General features: G+C 43.5%; 1 protein-coding gene across 1 annotated transcript in view; it reads left to right on the forward strand.

Annotated features, from left to right (window-relative positions):
* rnaset2l (ribonuclease T2, like) overlaps positions 1-15,593 on the forward strand; it is a 62,278-nt gene extending 46,685 nt beyond the window's left edge. The window contains exons 9-10 of the mRNA XM_072271142.1: positions 7,608-7,676; positions 14,983-15,593. Of these exons, the coding sequence (XP_072127243.1) occupies positions 7,608-7,676; positions 14,983-15,150 (237 nt within the window). The 3' untranslated portion in view covers positions 15,151-15,593. The remainder of the gene's footprint in view (positions 1-7,607; positions 7,677-14,982) is intronic.
* Positions 15,594-21,248: the final 5,655 nt, after the last annotated feature.

Below are 21,248 nucleotides of genomic sequence, written 5' to 3' on the forward strand. Positions count from 1 at the left end.
AATTCTGCCACAGTCTGTAAGGAGTTTGTACATTCTCCCTGTGGGTTTTTGCATCTTCCCACATTCCAAAGGTGTACAGGATAGTAAGGGTTGCTAAATTTGATCACGCTCATTTGGCACCAAAAGCTTGGCAATGTTTGCGGGCTGTCCCCAGTATAATCAAGAATCAGAATCAGGTTTAATAGCACCAGCATATGCCATGAAATTTGTTGTTATGTGTAAATTACAGTAAGGAGCATTTTTTTAAAAAGTTAAATAAGCAGTGCTAAAAGAGGGGAGAAAAAACAGTGGGTTCACTGTCCATTCAGAAATCTGATGGCAGAGGGGAAGAAGCTGCTCCTGAATCGTTGAGTGTGTGTCTTCAGACCCCTGTGCCTTCCTGATGGCAACATTAAGAAGAGGGTTAAGACTGTCATCAAGGCTGTCCTAAGACTGTGTTAGTCGTTCATGCAAAGTGCACATTTCACAATATCTTCCTCCATTTCCCTTCACATACACACCTCTGTCTAGGTTGGCACTGTAGTGTAGTGGTTAGCACAACGCTTTACAGCACCAGCGACCTGGGTTCAATTCCCGCCACTGACTGTAAGGAGTTTGTACGTTCTCTCTGTGACTGCGTGCATTTCCTCTGGGCACTCCGGTTTCCTCCCACAGTCCAAAGATGAACCGTTTGGTAGTTTAATTAGTTATTATAAATAACCTATCATTAGGTTAGGATTAAATTGGGGGTTTGCTGGGCAGCATGGCTCCAAGGGCCTATTCTGTGCTGTATCTCAATAAATAAAGACATAAATAAAAGCCTCCACATCGTCTTTCCACTCCAAAAACTCATTCCAGTCACCTACCACTCTCTGCATAAAAACTTGCCTTTCATGCTGCCTTTAAACTTCATCCCTCTAACCTTAAAGGCATGACCACTGGCATGTTAACTGGAGAGTTAACATATGAGGAACGTTTGTCCGCTCTTGGACTGTATTCCTTGGAGTTCAGAAGAATGAGGGGAGACCTCATAGAAACATTTTGAATGTTGAAAGGCATGGACAGAGTGGATGTGGCAAAGTTGTTTCCCATGATGGGGGAGTCTAGTACGAGAGGGCATGACTTAAGGATTGAAGGGCGCCCATTCAAAACAGAGATGCGAAGAAATTTTTTTAGTCAGAGGGTGGTGAATCTGTGGAGTTTGTTGCCACGGGTGGCAGTGGAGGCCAAGTCATTGGGTGTATTTAAGGCAGAGATTGATAGGTATCTGAGTAGCCAGGGCATCAAAGGTTATGGTGAGAAGGTGGGGGTGTGGGACTAAATGGGAGAATGGATCAGCTCGTGATAAAATGGCGGAGCAGACTCGATGGGCCGAATGCCCAACTTCTGCTCCTTTGTCTTATGGTCTTATGTGATAGGCACAGAGCTAAGAGGTGGAATACAGGCAACATCCAGCTACTCAGCAATAAACATTCTGGATTTCCCACTGACGCCAGTTAATCCACTGAGACAACAGGGTCTGAATTTTGCAGACCTAGACATGGGAGGGCGAGTACCCTGTATTTCCTGATGGGATTTCAATCCGCTCTCTGTCTCCATATTAACAAATAAAGAAAAGGATTAGCTCTATTTGTCATGTGTATATCAAAATATCCAAACATATCGTGAAATGTGTCGTTTGTGTCAAATAAAGTCACTGAGGCTTGTACTGGGGGCAGCCTGCAAGTGTTGCCATGCTTCTGGCACCAACATAGCATGTCACAATTTAACCATTTATCTTTGGAATGTGGGAGGAAACTAGAGCACCCGGAGAAAACCCATGTAGCCACATGGAGAATGTACAGACAGCAGTGGGAATCAAACCCCCAACCAGTGATTCTACTACCCGTTATGCCGCTGGGACTTAGGGCAGCAATGAAGGTCCTTCATTTCTGGGCTTCCGTCATCATGTCAGTTGCCTGGTTTTCACTGCTATTAATCATGTACGTCTTGGGTGGAGACTCAGGAATACCGTCACACTTGGATGTAGAAGGATTCTTCATTGATGTGTCTATAACTGTTTTGTTGACCAGTCAGAGTTGTCACCCTTGAGCTAAACCTGGCGGACCAGTGGGCCACTCTTGGTCTGGCCTCTTCCCTTTGACCTGTTTGGTATGGGTGACCCTACCAAGAGGCAAAGCACAAAGCCCTGACTTCAGCCAGCATAGCTCCCTGGGTCATTGAGGCACGCAAGCCCCCCAAACCCTAGGAGGTTGTGATCCTCCTGGAGGAGACCAGTGATTGCTGACGCTGTAAAGCAATTGTGCAATAAGCTAAGCTACCATGCTGTCCTTTTATTTGCTAAAGCTTCTTTGAAATGCCTTCAGGCACCTTGCCTCATCAGGACAAAACAAAAAACTTCATAGCTTTTCATGACATCTCGCAGTGAGTCTCAATCAATGAGGTTTTCACTGCTGCAGTGCAGGAGGTGAGGCATGGCAGACAATTTGTACCTAGCACACATCCAAAGCAACAAGGTGATCATGACCTGGGATGAGTATTGGCCAGAACAGCAATACCGTTCCTGCTGTTTTCAAAATAACTCCAAGAAATGTCTTGGATCCACCTGAGAGAGGACTTTAGGCCTGGGATTACTGCCTCATTACATGAGGACACTCTCACTCTGCTGCCCCCCACCACCCCCGGTGCATTGTGTGCAAAACTAGTCAGGGAGTTAAACACCCTCTCAAGAATCACCCGAGCCGAAACCTTTCTTCAGGGTTTTTCATGAGAAAACTTTGTGAAAAGATATTGCTCCTTCAAGGGCAAATAAAGAGTGGATGGAGATTAATGTCTTTCTACCATGTGTGCTTCGAGTCAAAATTCAAATTAACCTGTGCAGGAAATGATGTAAAAAAAGCAGCTTATGAACAGGAAGTGAATTTTGTACAAATTACACAGTGCCTCTAGAGACAGACCGCTCACCACATTGTATAAGAACATCAGCCTTGATTTATGAGCTTACAACTTCAACTTTTCTTTCTCCCATGGTCCACTCTCCAGTCCTATCAGATTCCTCATTCTTCAGCCCTTTACCTTTTTCACCTATCACCTTCTCACTTCATCCACCTCCCCTACCCACCTACCTACCACCCCCCCACCCCTGCCTCACCTGACTTCACCTATCACCTTCCTGCTGAAGGGTCTCGGCCCAAAACAACAACTGTACTCTTGTCCATAGATGCTTGCTGCCTGACCTGCTGAGTTCCTCCAGCATTTTATGTGTGTTGCTCGGATTTCCAGCTTCTACAGAATGCCTTGTGTTTATCAGCTGTATTTGTTCTTAGTTAATCACCTTAAACCTGTGCCTTCTATTTATTGTCCCTTCAGGTCTACGAAGCCACCTCTATTTATAAATTCCACCCAAAGCTCTATTTAATATTTTAATAAATTAACTTTTAAATCACTGTTGAGAGTAAAAAAAAACAATCTAGGCTATTTTCTCCAGTCTACCCACATCACTGTAAATCCTTCACTCCAGGAATGGAAGGTGTTAACTTCACAGCCTGGCCTAGAAAACAGATTCTCAAAGGATCAGTGTAATTGGTATCTTGCAGAATCTATTTTATTGAGATGGATGAAATAGAATTGTCTCAAATTCTATTGCACTAAATGGCTCTTTATGTTTTTCGGTACTAACGTTAGGAATAATATATCCTACACCAACTTTATTAAGTTAAAGGTTTAATAACAATTACGTAAAATAATTTTCTTTTCAATCCTCCTCTATGTTTATGACCACCCTTTGAATTGTTTTACAAATATGGGAAGAATCAGATATCTGGATGGACAAGATTTAAGTTCAATCAGATATCTTTAGATTGTAAATCTTTCCCTGGATCTATTTTTGGACAAGTGACATGTGCAATATGACTGCAGTGCGTGTAAATAGTTTTCTGCTTTTCTGTGTTTAATGGCATAAGTGGGAAATTCTCCTGAAATGATGCTCAATATATTATATATATACTGTATATATAAAGGCAGCAGGGTAGTGTAGTGGTTAGTGCAACACTATTGCAGCTTGGGGCACTCTGGTGCTGGGAGTTACTGTCTGTAAGAAGTTTGTATGTTCTCCTGGTGAACCGTGTGGGTTTCCTCCGGGTGCTCCGGTTTCCTCCCTCAATCCCAAGACGTACCAGGTGCTGGTTAATTGGTCATTGTAAATAGGATAGGGTTAAATCAGTGGATTGCTAGTGGTGTTCCTCATTGGGTCTGAAGGGCCTGTTCCATGCTGTATCTGTAAATAAACTCTACAGAGCACTTCAGCGCATGATGCTGTGCTGAGCTTTTCACCTACTCTGAGATCAATCTAACTCCCCCCTTTTACATAGCTTTCCAATTTAACTGTCATCCATGTGCCTATCTAAAAGTTTATCAAATGCCCCTATGAATCTGCCTCTACCATCACCCTGGGAGAATATTCCACATACTCACTGCTCCGTGTTAAAGTTCTACCTCTAACACCCCCCTGTACTTTTTTTTCCAATCGTGCCCTGGGAAAATGTCTCTAGCTGTCCACTTGATCTATTCCTCTTATTATCTTGTACTGTACGCCTCTATCAAAGTCACTTCTCATCCTCCTTTGCTCCAAAGAGGTAAGCCTTGCTCAGCCTATCCTCATAAGACATGCTCGCTAATCCTGGTAAATCTCCTCTGCAATCTCTCTAAAGCTTCCAAATCAATTTGATTGCAAAATGATGAAGACATTGGTGAAAATCTTTTTATAAGATCAGGTAAGTGCAAGATTAGCTATGCAGAGTCATTGCCTGGGAGAGAGTTGAGAAAAGAGTGGTCAGAGTTTACAAGAGGGGAGCCTGGAAAACTGATTCTGTTCCTCCTGTTACAAAGTTCTGGGGTCTTCTGGGCCCATCTTCTTTTCTAAGGCCTGGTGGAGCAAGCTCACTGTAGCTCACCACTCAGTTAAAAGTGTGACACAATCATTCACTTGAGGCACAACGAGTGCATTGACAGAACAACTCTGCAAGCTTTGGGGCAGCGGTGACCCTGCTACCACCTCAGAGGAAGGCGAAAGACATGATTTAGAAAGTTACTTCAGTGAAGATTTACAGTCACTGTGAACTGTCTGCTCCCAGATGGATGAGTAAACAACATAATTTTAACTACTAATGGACTCAACAAAGCACTGAGTTAAAAACTAACTCCATAGGTTGACTTTTAGTTATTATTGCAGATGTTGGCAAGAACATGCACCAATAACATCGTCTCACCAAAGCCCCAAAGCAACTGAAACTGTTTGGCGAGGATGAGGTAAAAAAGGAGCCAAGCAGCTTTCAATGTAATAACCTTCCAAGCCATGGTCTTCTCAAACAGCACAAATTGCCAGCTGAATCATCATCAATGCTCTATATGTAATGCATGCTAACCATCTAAGATGCATTTATTTATTTTATTTTGTGATACAGCTCGGAGTAGGCCCTTCCAGCCCTTTCAGCCATGTCACCCTAGCGACTGTGAACACAAGTTGTAATGAGACCTTTAAGTGAGTCTGCAGGTTGTGGAGGCATTGCAGAGTTGTGCTGGGTGAAGTCATCCATGCTGGTTCAGGAGCTCAACTGGCATAGAATGATAATTGTTCCTGAACCTGGCAGAGCAGGACCGAAGACTCCTGTATCTCCTCACCAATAGCAGTAGTGAGAAGGGAACATAGCTTGGATGGTGGAGGTCATTGATGATGGATGTGTTTGCTTTTTCAACCCTAAACTAATCACAGGACAACTTACAATGATCAATTAGTCTACCTGGGTCATCTTTGGACTGTGGGAGGTAACCGGAGAACCTGGAGAAAGCCCACAAATTCCATAGGAAGGACTCATTGCAGAGAATGCCGAAATTGATTTCCGAACTCTGACACCTCGAGCATTATATCATTACTATGAAGCCTCCATTGACCATGCATGTTGCGTCTTAGTTGTCTGCATTAGTTGGACTCAACTTACACCGCAAGCAGTCGGAGCAGTGCTGCCAGGATAATCAAGGACACGACCCACTCAGCCAACACACTTTTTGTCCCTCTTCCCTCCGGGAGAAGGCTCAGGAGCTTGAAGACTTGTACAACCAGATTTGGGAACAGCTTCTTTCCAACTGTGATAAGACTGCTGAACAGATCCTGACACGGATCTGCTTCTTGGTTTTTTTGCACTGCCTTACTTCCCATTTTTCTATTTTCTATTTATGATTTATAATTTAAATTTTTAATATTTACTAATTTTAACTATTTTTAATACTTAATATTTGTAATCCAGGGAGTGTGAAGCGCAGAATCAAATATCGCTATGATGATTGCACGTTCTAGTACCAACTGTTTGGCGACAATAAAGTATAAAGTACATGTGCAAGCCTGGGCAGTACGATACGGAGAGCAAGCTGCTGTCCTTGTAACAAGCTCCCCCTCTCCACGCAGCTGATGCACCCAAAGAAACAGCAGAGACTGATACAGTTTGGCATCAGTAGCATCACAGAAGTTTCTAGTCGGAGTTGAACTCAACGTAGGTCTGCCTTAAAGACTCCAGTTCCAGATTTTTCAGTTGGGGCCTACTCTCGAAGCTTTCCCCATGAGTGGATATAGCCACAAGGCAGCGGAGGTTTGAGATCAGAGTTTTTCTTCCCCCTAGATGAGCTGCCAACTACAGTTGACAAGTCCCATCAGCCCGAAGCGACTGGTTTTAAGGCACCAGTAACCCACCTTTGCCCCTTCTTCAGTCAGGAGAAACGATTCTGCCAGGCTAAGTATCTAAGCCACCCATGCAGGCCAGGAGCTGGACTTGGTTGTCAGAGGCTGTTTGAGACAGACGCCATTGGGAGCATGAGAGCTTGTTCCCATTACCAGCCCTGGCTTTAACAACCTTAAAGAACCAGCATTCCTATAATATGACAAATTTATCAGAGTGTACATTGTCATAGAAACATACAGCACAGAAACAGATCCTTTGGCCCATCTAGTCCATGCTGAACCATTTAAACTGCCTATTCCCATCAACCTCCCAAAACCATAGCAACATAACCCTCCATACATCTCCTAACCATGTACCTATCCAAACTTCTCTTAAATGTTGAAATTGAGCTTGCGTGCAGCACTCTCACAACCCTCTGAGTGAAGAAATTCCCTCTCATGTTCCCCTTAAACTTTTCATCTTTCACTCTTAACCCATGACCTCTAGTTGTAGTCCTATCCAGCCTCAGTGGAGAAAGCCTGCTTGCATATACACTACCTATACCCCTCATAATTTTGTATACCTCTATCAAATCTCCTCTCAATCTTCTACATTGTTGTTAACATGTTTAAATTTTGCAATGGTTTAAATATTGTATTTCTATACATAAAGCATTATCAAATTCCTTCAATTAAACATAGGATATTGGCATCAATTAACCAAAAGTTATCTGCCACTGTTGTTCTACACAGTACATTTATCTGTAATTTTAAACTGAAGAAAGTAATTCATTGCCCTCTATACCTTATCTAAATGTGATCCTTTGTTTTTATAATGGGCTTCAATATCTTCTCTTGCTTCATAATCCATTCCCCCCTCCCCTAATTAAATTAAATCTGCCTTTGCATCTATTTGCAGTTGAAACACTTCCACATGGCGCTGATAGATTTTGGCACTCACGTTAGCCTCCAGTGTTACAAATCTAAGGTAAGATTTTCATCAATTTGCAAGTTCACATGATTTGCAGTTACCGATTTCAAAGTGGTCCCCAAACTCTTCTATACAGACTGTGGAGATCTCGTGTCAGTTTTCTATGAGTGTTGACGCTTCAGTATTCTAGTGCACAATCCAAGGGGGTTATAGGCAAGTGCACAAGAAAGCAGTCCCCTGAGCAATTTCCCTAGGCTGAAGCAAAGGCAAAGTGACCAAAGGAGAACAAGGAAGGTTGGGGAAAGCAACTTTGGGAAGATTCAGATTCATTTTTTTAGCACACGTACATAGAAACACACAGTGAAATGCAACATCTGCATTTACAACCTAAGGTTGTGCTGGGGGCAGCCTGCAAATGTCCGCACACGTTCCGGCTCCAACGTAGCATGTCCGAAATGTTCCACTGAACAACACAAACAGTATCAACAGTAATAAAACAAGCCCATTTCCTATCCCTCCCACCCTCTCACCCACACACCACTCGGCAGGCGGCCTCCAGACCTCCAGCTTTGGAGTTCAGTCCCAGGACGACGACTACAGGTTTGACCTTCGAGCTGAGATGATGAGGGTCAGAGCAGTCAGGAAGAGAACTGGAGAGGAGGGCTTGTCCAAAAGGAGATAATATAATCATAGTGATACTTTATTGATCCCGGGGGAAATTGGTTTTCATTACAGTTGCACCACAAATAATAAATAGTAATAGAACCATAAACAGTTAAATAGTAATATGTAAATTATGCCAGGAAATTGTGATATAAGTCCAGGACCAGCCTATTGGCTCAGGGTGTCTGACCCTCCAAGGGAGGAGTTGTAAAGTTTGATGGCCACAGGCAGGAATGACTTCCTATGACGCTCTGTGTTGCATCTCGGTGGAATGAGTCTCTGGCTGAATGTACTCCTGTGCCCACCCAGTACATTATGTAGTGGATGGGAGACATTGACCAAGATGGCATGCAACTTGGACAGCATCCTCTTTTCAGACACTACTGTGAGAGAGTCCAGTTCCATCCCCACAACATCACTGGCCTTACGGATGAGTTTGTTGATTCTGTTGGTGTCTGCTACCCTCAGCCTGCTGCCCCAGCACACAACAGCAAACATGATAGCACTGGCCACCACAGACTCATAGAACATCCTCAGCATCGTCCGACAGATATTAAAGGACCTCAGTCTCTTCAGGAAATAGAGACGGCTCTGACCCTTCTTATAGACACCCTCAGTGTTCTTTTACCAGTCCAGTTTATTGTCAATTCATATCCCCAGGTATATGTAATCCTCCACCATGTCCACACTGACCCCCTGGATGGAAACAGGGGTCATCGGTACCTTAGCTCTCCTCAGGTCTACCACCAGCTCCTTAGTCTTTTTCACATTAAGCTGCAGATAATTCTGCTCACACCATGTGACAAAGTTTCCTACCATAGCCCTGTACTCAACCTCATCTCCCTTGCTGATGCATCCAACTATGGCAGAATCATCCGAAAACTTCTGAAGATGACAAGACACTGTGCAGTAGTTGAAGTATGTTTGGGTGGGATGCACTACAGGGGGAGAAGATAATGGCTACAAGAAAGTGAACGGCGAGAGGGCTGACCCCCACCACCCAGCACATACCCTCTTCTCAATGGAGGTACAGGATCCGGAAGGCACACACTCAACATTTCAGGAACAGCTTCTTCCCCTCTGCCATCAGATTTCTGAATGGACTTTGAACCCTTGGACATGACCTCATTACTTTCCCTCTCTTTTTGCACTACTTGTTTGGGTTTTCTCTTACATACAAACCTTTTGTAATTTATAATTTTTTTTATTTGGTGCAGTGCAGAGGAGGTTCACCAGGTTGATTCCAGAGATGAAGGGGTTAACCTATGAGGAGAGATTGAGTCGCCTGGGACTATACTATCAGGAATTGAGAAGAATGAGAGTGGATCTTATAGAAACATACAAGATTTTGGAAGGGATAGATAAGATAGAAGTAGGAAAGTTGATTCCATTGGTAGGTGAGACTAGAACTAAGGGACATTGCCTCAAGATTCAGGGGAAAAGATTTAGGGCAGAGATGAGGAAAAACTGTTTTTCCCAGAGAGTGGTGAATCTGTGGAATTCTCTGCACGGGGAAGCAGTTGAGGCTTCTTCACTAAATATATTTAAGATACAGTTCGCTAGATTTTTACATAGTAGGGGAATTAAGGGTTATGGGGAAAAGGCATGTAGATGGACCTGAATTTACGGACAGATCAGCCATGACCTTATTGAATGTTGGGGCAGGCTTGATGGGCCGGATGGCCTGCTCCTGCTCCTATTTCTTATGTTCTTATTATGTACTGTGAAGCTCCTTCAATAACTGAAGTTGGGTAAATACTGAAAGGCTTTTATTCACTGTACAACACCACCTTCATGCTGTGTGTCAGCCCCCGGACTGAGGGGGAGGGGCAAGGCGAAAACGCCTTTATTCAGGGGTCTGTGGAAGGAGCCACAGGGGCAGTCAGCAGAGGGGCGTCCAGACAGTTAACCCAGTTACAACATATATATGGTTTACCACATTCTGCAATGTACTGTATCACAAAACAACAAACTTAACAACATATGCAACTGATATTAATCCTGATTTAGAGTACAATAAGACATGAATACTAATGAAACTATTAGGTATTTCTGGCCCTCCTGGAGCAGGTCCTTTCACTTGGATCAAACCTTGGCCTTGTAAAGCATTGAACCAGCATTTCCCTTCAGTGTGCTTTTGGAGTGCATATCAATTTAGATGCCCATATGCCCACAGTACAAGACGATTCTTCCCCGCAACACACACACCAAATCCCGGAGGAACTCAGCAGGTCAGGCAACGTCTATGGAAATGAATAAGCAGTCGATGCTTTGGTCTGAGACCCTTGTTCAGAACCAAAAAGGATGGGGGAAGACACCAGAATAAAAAGGTGGGGGGGTGCGTGGTGGAGGGGAAGGTGGTTAGCTAGAAGGTGATGGGTGAAGCCAGGCAGGTGGAAAAGGTAAAGGGCTGGAGAAGAAGGAATCTGACAGGAGAGGAGAGTGAACCATAGGAGAAAGGGAAGAATGAGGGGACCCAAGGGAAGGTGAAAGATTGGTGAGAAGAGGGGAAATGTCAGACTGGGGAATAGAAGAAGAGGGGAGGGTGGTGAATTTTAATACTAGAAGGAGAAATCAATGTTCATGCCATCATTCTACCCAGGCAGAATATAAGGTGTCCCTCCTCCACCCTGATGGTGGCCTTATCATGGCACAAAAGGAGGCCATGGACCAACATGTCGGAATGGGAATGGGAATCAGAATTAAAATGCTGGGCCACCAGGAAGTTCTGCTTCCTCTGATGTTACTGTATTTCTCCTGGAAAAGTATCCAAACGACATTGTGCACTTACTATAAATAAGTTAGAGATCTTGAACCTTCCATGCAGAAAATCCTATAATTGAATTTGAATCCATTATTGATTAAGCAATAACCTGACCGTAGTGTCAACAGTATTTTCCAGGTCCTCTGCATCTCTGTTTGTGGTCTTTTGAGATCTGCATTATCTTGTAACAGCCAAGAGCAGGAGCTATTAAAGAAACATAAAGACTACAAGTAGAGAGCATTAGTTCTGTGAAGCACTGTGTAGCGTAACTGTAGTGAGGACCATCTGCATGTCACTGCATCAGCACACCAAGGCTAAGCTTTGGATGATGGATTAGACATGGAGGCAGAGGGGTGGAAGGCAAGGATTAAGAGAACCCTCCTGTGATCTGGTTGAAGCACCTTCAATAATTCCAAAAGACCGAAATAGGGTAAATACTGAAAGGCTTTTATTCCTGGTAAAATACGACTTCCATGGTGAGTGTCTGCCCCCGGACTGAGGGGGAGGGGCAAGGCGAAATCTCCTTTATTCAGGGGTCTGCGGGAGGAGCCACAGGGGCAGTCAGCAGAGAGGCGTCCAGACAGTTAACCAGTTACAACATATATATGGTTTACCACACTGGTTAAGAGGAATGGGCCTCAGTGCAGAAAATGGTGAGGTCTCTGACAACTACGATGGCTTGTTGACAAGTCATTGCCATGGATGACTATGGAGGCCAGGTCATTGGGTACATTGAAATTGGAAGTTGATAGGTTCTTGATTAGTAAGGCAGCAAAGGTTATGGGGAGAGGGCAGGAGAATGAGGTTGAGAGAGATAATAAATCTGCCGAGATGGAATGAAGGAGCTATTCCCCCTGGTCCACTCTCCCATCTAATTCAACTCCCCTTCTTCAAGTACCAATCCATACCACTCATTCGGCCCATCAAATCCATGCTGGCCACTGGGGACCCATCTGATATTAATCCCATCTAACAGCACTTGGCTTCTATACCTAGGTGATATAACTGAGAAGTCCTTTGGGCTGACACACTGAGTAGCAACTGAAAGGCCACACTCGGAGAATTGTGCACCTCACTGAAGGAAGGCTGTGGTAGCATGAGAGAGAGTGCAGAAGAGATTCACCAGTATATTGCCTGAATAGAAGACTTCACTTAAAAGGAGAGATCGGATAGGCTGAGTTTATTCTCACTGGAACATCAGAGGCTAAGGAGTGACCTTATAGAGCGGGGGGTTCCCAACCTTTTTATGCCCTGGACTCCTACCACTAACCGAGGAGTCTGTGGACCCCAGGTTTGGAACCCCTGTTATAGAGGTTTATAAAATTATGCATGATATAGATAAGGCAGATAATCAGTCTATTTCCTAGGGTGGTGTCTCTAAAACTTGAACAAAATGATCTAGGAATATAGGTCTATAATTCATTAAAAGTGGTGTCACAGGTAGACAGGGTCATAAAGAAAGCTTTTGGCACATTTGTCTTCATAAATGAAAATATTATGTAGAGAATTTGGGATGTTATGTTGACATTATTTAATCAGCTGAAAAAATGGGCAGAAAAATAGCAGATGCAATTTAATGCAGACAAGTACAAGGTTTTGCACTTTGGTAGGACCAACCAGGATAGGCCTTTCAAAGTGAACGGTGGGGCACTGAGGAGTGTGGCAGAACAAAGGGATCTGGGAGTACAGGTCTGTAATTCATTGAAAGTGGTGCCACAGGTAGGGTCATAAAAAAAGTTTTTGGCACATTGGCCCTCATAAATCAAAGTACTGAGTACAGGAGATGGGATGTTATGTTGAAGTTGAGTGAGACATTGGTGAGGCCTGTGGAGTACAGTGTGCAGTTTTGGTCACCTACATACAGGAGAGATGTAAATAAAATTGAAAGAGTACAGAGAAAATTTACAAGGGTGTTGCCGGGTCTGGAGGACCTGAGTTATAAGGAAAGATCAAATAGGTTAGGATTTTATTTGTTGGAATGCAGAAGACAGAAGGGAGATTTGATAGAGGTATACAAAATGATGAGGAGCATAGATAGGGTAAATACAAGCAGGCTTTTTCACTGAGGTTGGGTGAAACTAGAACTACAGAGCATGGGTAAGGCTGAAAGGGGAATGTCACAAAAACTGTGGGTCAATTGTTTAAGAAAAATAACAAGATGGCTTGAGTTGCAAAACTAGATTGAGGTGCTTTTATTTACCACAAAACAAGACAAGAACTGAACAAAACAATATATATAGCCACCCTCAGACTAAGCACAGAAGAAAACTAACCCCAAAGCCTTGGTAACCTGAGGCTTCTAACTGCTAAGCCCCTCCCACTAGACCAACCAAAAGCTAATTAACTCAATTATCCAATTAAAGATGGTATTCTCCACCATCAGCACACCTGTGCAGGTAGCTGCTGCCTCTATATGAGACAGCTCCATGTAGCAGCTCTGCTTCAAACCCAGTCACTATTACTGCTGGGGATGAGTGTTTTACCGGGTGCGCCATGTGCTGTCTGTAATCAGTGACGGGCCTTCGTCATAGGGAACATGTGAGGAAAATTCTTCACTCAGAGGGTTATGAGAGTGTGGAAAAAGTCGCCAGCACAAGTGGTCCATGTGAGCTCAATTTCAACGTTTAAGTGAAGTTTAGATAGGTACATGATTGGGGTGCAGGTCAATGGGACTAAGCTGCAGTTTAAATGGTTTGGGCACAGGCTAGATGGTTTGAAAGGCCTGTTTCTGTGCTGTACCCTTCTATGACTGTGTGACTCTAGAAGATACATCTCTAAAGTGACAAGAAGAAGCTTGAAGGAGATCTGAGGGACACAGGGTGGTGATTATATGGAATGAACTGCCAGAGGAAGTAGTAGAAGCAGATTACAATGCCTGAAAGGCCTAATCTGAACAAATGGAATTTGTGTAGATCGGCATTATGATCAGTTTGGATGAGTTGGGCCAAAGGGCCTATTTCTGTGTTACACAACACTAGGACTCCATCATCTGCAAGTATCAACCTTGACAATGGTACTCATGTACATTTAATAAATCCAAAGAGCTACAAGGACTCATTTTTTCTTTGAAAAAAAGATTAATTTAAGTGTCAAATTTTAGTTAGCCTACCTTATTTCATTTGTTGACAGACCTACCTTGCGCATAAAGACAAGAGGTTCTGCAGATGTGAAAATCCAGAGCAGCACACACAAAATGTTGGAGGAACTCAGCAGGCCAGGCAACATCTATGAAAATGAATAAGCAGTTGATGTTTTGAGCCAAGCCCCTCCATCAGGACTGGAAATGAAGGGGGAAGGAAGATGCTAGAATACAAAAAAGTAGGGGGAGGGGAAGGAGGGCTAACTAGAAGGTGATAGGTGAAGCCAGGTGGGTGAGAAAGTCAAAGGGCTGGAGAAGAAGGAAGCTGATAGAAGAGGAGACTGGATGATAGGAAAAAGGGAAGAAGGAGGGTCACCAGGGGGGAGTGATAGGCAGGTGAGGAGAAAAAGTAAGAGGCCAGAGTGGGGAATATAAGATGAGGGAAGGAGGGGAAAAGTTACCGGAAGGAGAAATAAATATTCGTGTCATCCAGTTGAAGTCTACCTAGATGGAATAAGAGGTGTTGCTCCTCCACCCAGACAGTGACCTATGGCAGAAAAAGGAGGCCCTGGACTGAAACGTCAGAACGGGAATGGGGATAGGAATTAAAATGGTTAGCTACCATGGCAGACGGAGCAAAGGTGCTAGTCAAAGCGATCCCCCAATTTACATTGGGTCTTACCAATGTAGGGGAGGCTGCAGATACAACAGATGACCCCAGCAGATCGGTACGTTCTGTACTTATTTTGAATGGTCAATCACCTATAACCTTGAAGTCTGAGGTAAAGGATAACAATTTACGACAATGTTAACACTGCGGCTTTCTCTAATGCTCTTTCCTCTCTATGTTTGTTTAGGAACGGCAGATACTCATGCAAGTCAAAATTTCCCTAAGTAAGGACTTTTCCATTGGCTGCAAAACTACTGAAGACAATTTTAATAAATCATATTATTATCCCTGCAAAAACAAGCCTGAAATATATTACTATCCCCTCACGAATCATTCACATAATCCTTGTCCCTAAAGGAATCTTCTCTTTACATCCTGGCTGTTTTCAGGAAAGGTACTTTTGATTGAAATGTATTAGATGCCTTACCTTTTGGTGTTCACTTGTAGGCCAAACCCTAATGCTTCTGGGTGAAGGGTAGGACAACAGTATCATTATTTTGAAGGATGGCTGTGCCTGGCTCTTTATCATTTGCCTTGTATTCAAAAATGTAATTAAGTTTAACCTCTTGGATATTTTGGTTTTAACAGTATTCTACTTCAATTGTAAAAGATTTATATTAAATATTCAATCTCCATAAGTGTTCACACTTTTGTGTGGAACATGGTCTTTGCACAATCTCCGTCATTTGGGAGAGAGGGAAAGAATTAAACTTTTGTTTGCCTGTTAACAGCAACACACACACACACAAAATGCTGTAGGGACTCAGCAGGTCAGGCAGCTTCTATAGAAAAGAGTACACAGTGGACGTTTTAGGCCGAGACCCTTCATCAAGAATGGGTCTCGACCCAAGATGTTCACTGTTTACTCTTTTCCACTGATGCTGCCTGACCTGCTGAGTTCCTCCAGCATTTTGTGTGTGTTGCTCTGAATTTCCAGCATCTACAGACTTCCTCATGTTTATGGTTTGTCTATTGAAATAAATTGGCACATCTGTCAATTCTCTTGCCAATAGCTCAAGCGTTGTCTGCCCCACAACTGAATTAAGAGATTTCATTGAGCTGAAATTACTCAATATTCTTTAAAAAAGGCCTTTTATATAAAATAAGATTGTTCATTCTTTCTCATATTGTTGTATTTGTTTCTTAACTTCCACATTCTCTGTATTTATGGGTTTAGAATTGTGGATTACTGATATTTTCTCTCAACATGTATTTCCTATAATTCCTTACAACGTAGAAGGAAGCCAGTCAGCTCACTGAGTCAGTGGTGGTTGTCACAACAATCCCATCCGCCCCCAGTCACCCACTTAGTTCCTGCTAGCTATTCTTCCCCATATGCCTATGAACAGCCTTAATTTTCCCATCAGCTATCCACACTTAGGGATATTTTACAACAGCCAATTCATCTGGCAACTGGAGTGTCTTTGGGATGTGGGAAGAAACCGGATCATGGACGGGGGTGGAGAAAGCAGTCACAGGGAGAATGTGCAAACTCCATACATACAGCTCTGGAGGCGAGAACTGAACCAGGATCCCTGGAGATGTGAGATTTCTGCGCTACCTACAGAGTTGCTGTGCCATCTATTGCTTTTCTAATGACTTTATAGAAACCAGCAATGCATGTAATTAAAGCATTTATTGAAGCTGAATATCATAGTTTTATCTCCTACCTGTCGGTGGAAAACCTGTTGAAGATCCTATCTTCAATCTAATACATGGTTTGATGTTTTCAGACTCTCTTGTAACTCTTTCTCAAAAGGTTGATGTAACAATTCCTTCACTAAATATGCTTTGCAATTTACAAATGTTTAACACCAATAAATCATCTATGAAAGTGAATCCTGTTTATTTTTGTGTTTATTTTGGATTTGAGTCACATCATGTCCTTGGAGCGCTTCCACATAAGCTGCTTCCAGCGCTTCCTGGGAATTACCTGGTATGAGCGGGTGCCTCACACTGAAATACTTGTAAAGACCAACTGCAGAAGTATTGAGGCTATGATCACCCAGCGTCAGCTGCAGTGGCTGGGGCACGTGATAAGGATGCCCTCATGTCAGCTACCCCGCTGAGTGTTATACAGCCAGCTACATCATGGTCGACACTCAGCTGGAGGGCCGAAGAAGCGCTGTAAGGATCAGATGAAGAACGCTTTAAGGACGTGCAAGATCAGACCTGAGGACCTGGGGGAGGTTGCTGCTGACCGCACCACTTGGCGACAGCTGTGTAGGGACGGGGTTCGTATTCTGGAGATGGAAAGAACAACCAGAAGACAGCAGAAGAAAGCCAGGAGAAATGCAGCCATGGTTGCCACCACTACTACATATACATGTCCCACCTGCAATAGAGCTTGTGGGTCTAGGACAGGACTGTATAGTCATCAAAGATCTCACCGTTAAAGGAGTGGACGTTGTCATCAGATTTTGATGGACAACTGAAGAGAGGACTTGAGTCGATGGGTTGGAGCAAAGTACAGTGTTTTTAACACAAAGTGCAGGTCCCACTGAGTGCACTCTCAGTGTAGTGTGGACACCGATGAGCTGCAGTGAGGCAGGGGTGTCGTACTATATTTAAACAATTCCGTAAGTTCAGATACCTGATTAAAATGTTCAAATGAATAAATTGAATTCTGATAGCTGTGACAGAACACAGGAAGTGTAGTAGGTGGAAGTGTAGTGTGTGGGAGCCGAAAACATAAACAGATTTATAACAAAACTCCTCCAGTAAGTGTCTGCAGCTCAGGAAATCTCTACACAGAGTAAACTGTCCTGTAGTTGTCTTAATACTAAATAGGCAGGGATGTGAAAAAATGCAGGGAGTGTGGTTTTAGATGAAAAGGAATTAAGAAAGGTAGAGTGAAAGGACATTCCCAAGTCTCCGCACGGGAATTCTGTGATTGACAGTGCTGAACACCAAGAAGAAGGGTCCTGGCCGGAAACGTCAACTGTATCTCTTCCTATAGATGCTGCCTGGCCTGCTGCATTCACCATCATTTTTTGTGTGTGTTACCAAGAAGAAGTTACTGACACGATGAAAACGGCCAAAGATGGAGGACCTTCATTGCTGCCCAAAATGCCAGCAGCGTAACAGGCAAAGGAGAGATAGTGAACGGTCAAGGTAAATAATGAAGGACAGCAAAATCGATAAGAGTACCCAGAATGTATAAAGAAGGAAAAGAGCATACAATTTAAGAGTATGCATAAGAACATAGGAGCAGGAGTCGGCCATCTGGCCTGTTGAGCCTGAGCTGCCATTCAATAACATCATGGCTGATCTGGCTATGGACTCAGTTCCACCTACCTGCCTTTTCTGCATAATTCCCCTGCTGTCCATAAATCTTTCCAACTGTGCCTTAAATACATTTAAGAAGGTAGCTTCTACTGCTTCCACGGGCAGAGATTTCCACAGATTCTACACCTCCAAAAGACGTAGGGGCAGGGGTATATTGATTAAAAAGTCAAACTCAGAGGCTCTTCATGTGAATACAGTACATGTGGCATTCAAAAACAAAGTAAACCAATTCAAGCCACAAATGGAAATAGATGGATCTGATCTATGCATCGTCATGGAGATGAGGCTACATTCAAAGTGATCATGGTTGGGAGTTAAGTATTCAAAGATATTTAACTTTTAGAAGAGTGAGGCAAAATGTAAGAGTAATATTAGTAGAAGTAGAATTAGGTTCCTTATGGTTCTTATAGCTGGGCATAGTAATTGGGTTAAACTCCCACTACCAATGAACTCTCCCAATGGAGTGTGTCTCTAATGGCCTCTGACAACCAAGCCCACCTCCTGGCATTCACGTGCGGCTTAGCTACTAAGCCAGGCAAAACCGTTTCTACTGACAAGAGAAGGGGCAAAGGTGGGTAACTGGCATGGAGATGGGGAGCCTACTACATGGACAACAGCTTGCTTTCCATATTGTACTGCCAGGCTGTGTATCTCATAGACAGCATCTATGGTTGACCCCAACTAATGAGGGGCCGCAGTAGTAGTCGCCCTAATAATAAAGGATTCAATGAAGCCGGCAGATGAAAAAGCATTTTAGTTTATAAGTTTCAAAAGTAGAGTTAGTTTAGATAAAACTGAAATAACAATCCCAGAACACATTGGTGGGACTCCAGCGCAGGCTCCCAAAGAGTAATTGGAATCCAGTGTAGAGTATATATCAAGAAATTAAAGTTACTCTAAAAAGTGTAGTACAACAGTCACAGTCAACTTTATGTAGAGACTGATGGTAGCTGTCTGTCGTGTCCAACAGTGACAGGAAACCTGTGCAGCAGAGTTTTTAAAGTGGAAATACTTTATACTTTATTGCCGCCAAACAATTGATACTAGAACGTATAATCATCACAGCGATATTTGATTCTGCGCTTTCCACTCCCCGGATCACAAATATTAAATATTAAAAATAGTAAAAATTAGTAAATATTAAAAATTTAAATTATAAATCATAAATAGAAAATAGAAAAATGGAAAGTAAGGTAGTGCAAAAAAAACTGAGAGGCAGGTCCGGATATTTGGAGGGTACGGCCCAGATCCGGGTCAGGATCCGTTCAGCAGCCTTATCACAGTTGGAAAGAAGCTGTTCCCAAATCTGGCCGTACGAGGCTTCAAGCTCTTGAGCCTTCTCCCGGAGGGAAGAGGGACGAAAAGTGTGCTGGCTGGGTGGGTCGTGTCCTTGATTATCCTGGCAGCACTGCTCCGACAGCGTGCGGTGTAAAGTGAGTCCAAGGACAGTAGATTGGTTTGTGTGATGTGCTGCGCCGTGTTCACGATCTTCTGCAGTTTCACTGGGGCAGTTCCACTCTCTTGACCTTGGAAATTCAAGTCCAGTGGTACTAACAAGCGTCACAAACTGGGGTCTTCCTTGGTTGCAGTGGATGACCGTAACGTCTTCTGAGCCTAGTCATGCCTTTCGCTCTCCGTGGTGCATTGCAGAACCGCCTTCCTGGCTGTTAGATCTCACTCTAAATGTCATCTGCCCAGTCCACTGGAACTGACTTTGAATGCTGGGACAGGCAAGTCCCTAACTCATCAGGGTATGAGGCTGTTGGCTACCCTCACCTGGTTTAGCCCGCCTGTCGAAGTGACGTACCGGGGTGTGGCTGCTCTCACATGCAAACAGCTACTTGGTGCCAAAGGTGAGTCATCTGCTCCCAGAATGGACTCAGCAGGTCTTTCATCAGAGGTGCTACCCCTCCCTGGGCACCCCGCACACCCCTGTAGAGACTGAGCAAACCAAATTAACACTAACTGCGTGGATGGTGTGTTCAAAATAGTTATCTAGAAGAATATGCTGAGTGATTAATTTGAGTAATAGGTTAATTGTGGAAATGAGAACAGATGTAAATAATTTTAAAAGTTAGGGACCTTTTGAAAGAGTAGTCATAATACATTAGAATATTTTATATAAAGGTAGAAATACATTCAGTCCAATCTGAAACCATGTTTGGTGATCTAAATGAAACTAAGAAGGTATGTGGCAAGAATTGGATATAGCAGATTACGTAGCAGACAAGAAATTGCCAATGTTCAATTAACTTATATATAGTTTACCACAATACACTCAGTGACCACTTTACTAGGTACACGGGTACACCTGCTCGGTAATGCAAATATCAACCAATCACACGTGAGCAGCTCAATGCATAAAAACATGCAGACATGGTCAAGAGTTTCAGATGTGGTTGAGGCCAATCATCAGAATGGGGAAGAAAAGTGATCTAAGTAACTTTTACTGTGGAATGATTGTAAGTGCCAGATGGGGTGGTTTGAGTACCTCAAAAACTGCTGATCTCCTGGGACTTTTAGCACAACAGTCTCTAGCGTTTACAGAGAATGGTGTGAAAAACAAAAAAAAACACCCAGTGAGGGCAGTTCCATAGGCAAAAATGTCTGTTAATTGAGAGAGGTCAGAAGAAAATGGCCAGACTGGTTCAAGCTGACAGGGAGGCTACAGTAACTCAAATAACCACACGTTACAACAGTGGTGTGCAGAACAGCATCTCTGAATGCACAACACATCGAACCTCAAATGGGCTGCAGCAGCAGAAGCACAAACATACACTCAGTGACCACTTCGTATGTTCGTTTGCTATGTGCTGTGTTATGTGATGTGGGCAATCATGGTCCTTGGCAAACGTCTCTACAGAAGTAGTTTGCCATTGCCTTCTTCAGAGCAGTATCTTTACAATACGTGTGAGCCCAGCCATTATCAATATTCTTCAGTGGTTATCTGCCTGACGTCAGAGGTCACATAACCAGGACTTGTGATATGCACCAGCTGCTCATACAACCATCCACCACCTGTTCATATTACCCTAATCGGGGGGGCTAAGCAGGTGCTACACCTTGCCCAAGGGTGACCTGCAGGCTAGCGGAGGGAAGGAGCGCCTTACACCTTCTTTGGTAGAGACGTATATTCACCCTGCCACCCCGGTTTCATCCAGGAGA

Source organism: Mobula birostris, chromosome 10 (assembly GCF_030028105.1).
Source record: "Mobula birostris isolate sMobBir1 chromosome 10, sMobBir1.hap1, whole genome shotgun sequence".
Taxonomy (NCBI): Eukaryota; Metazoa; Chordata; class Chondrichthyes; order Myliobatiformes; family Myliobatidae; genus Mobula; species Mobula birostris.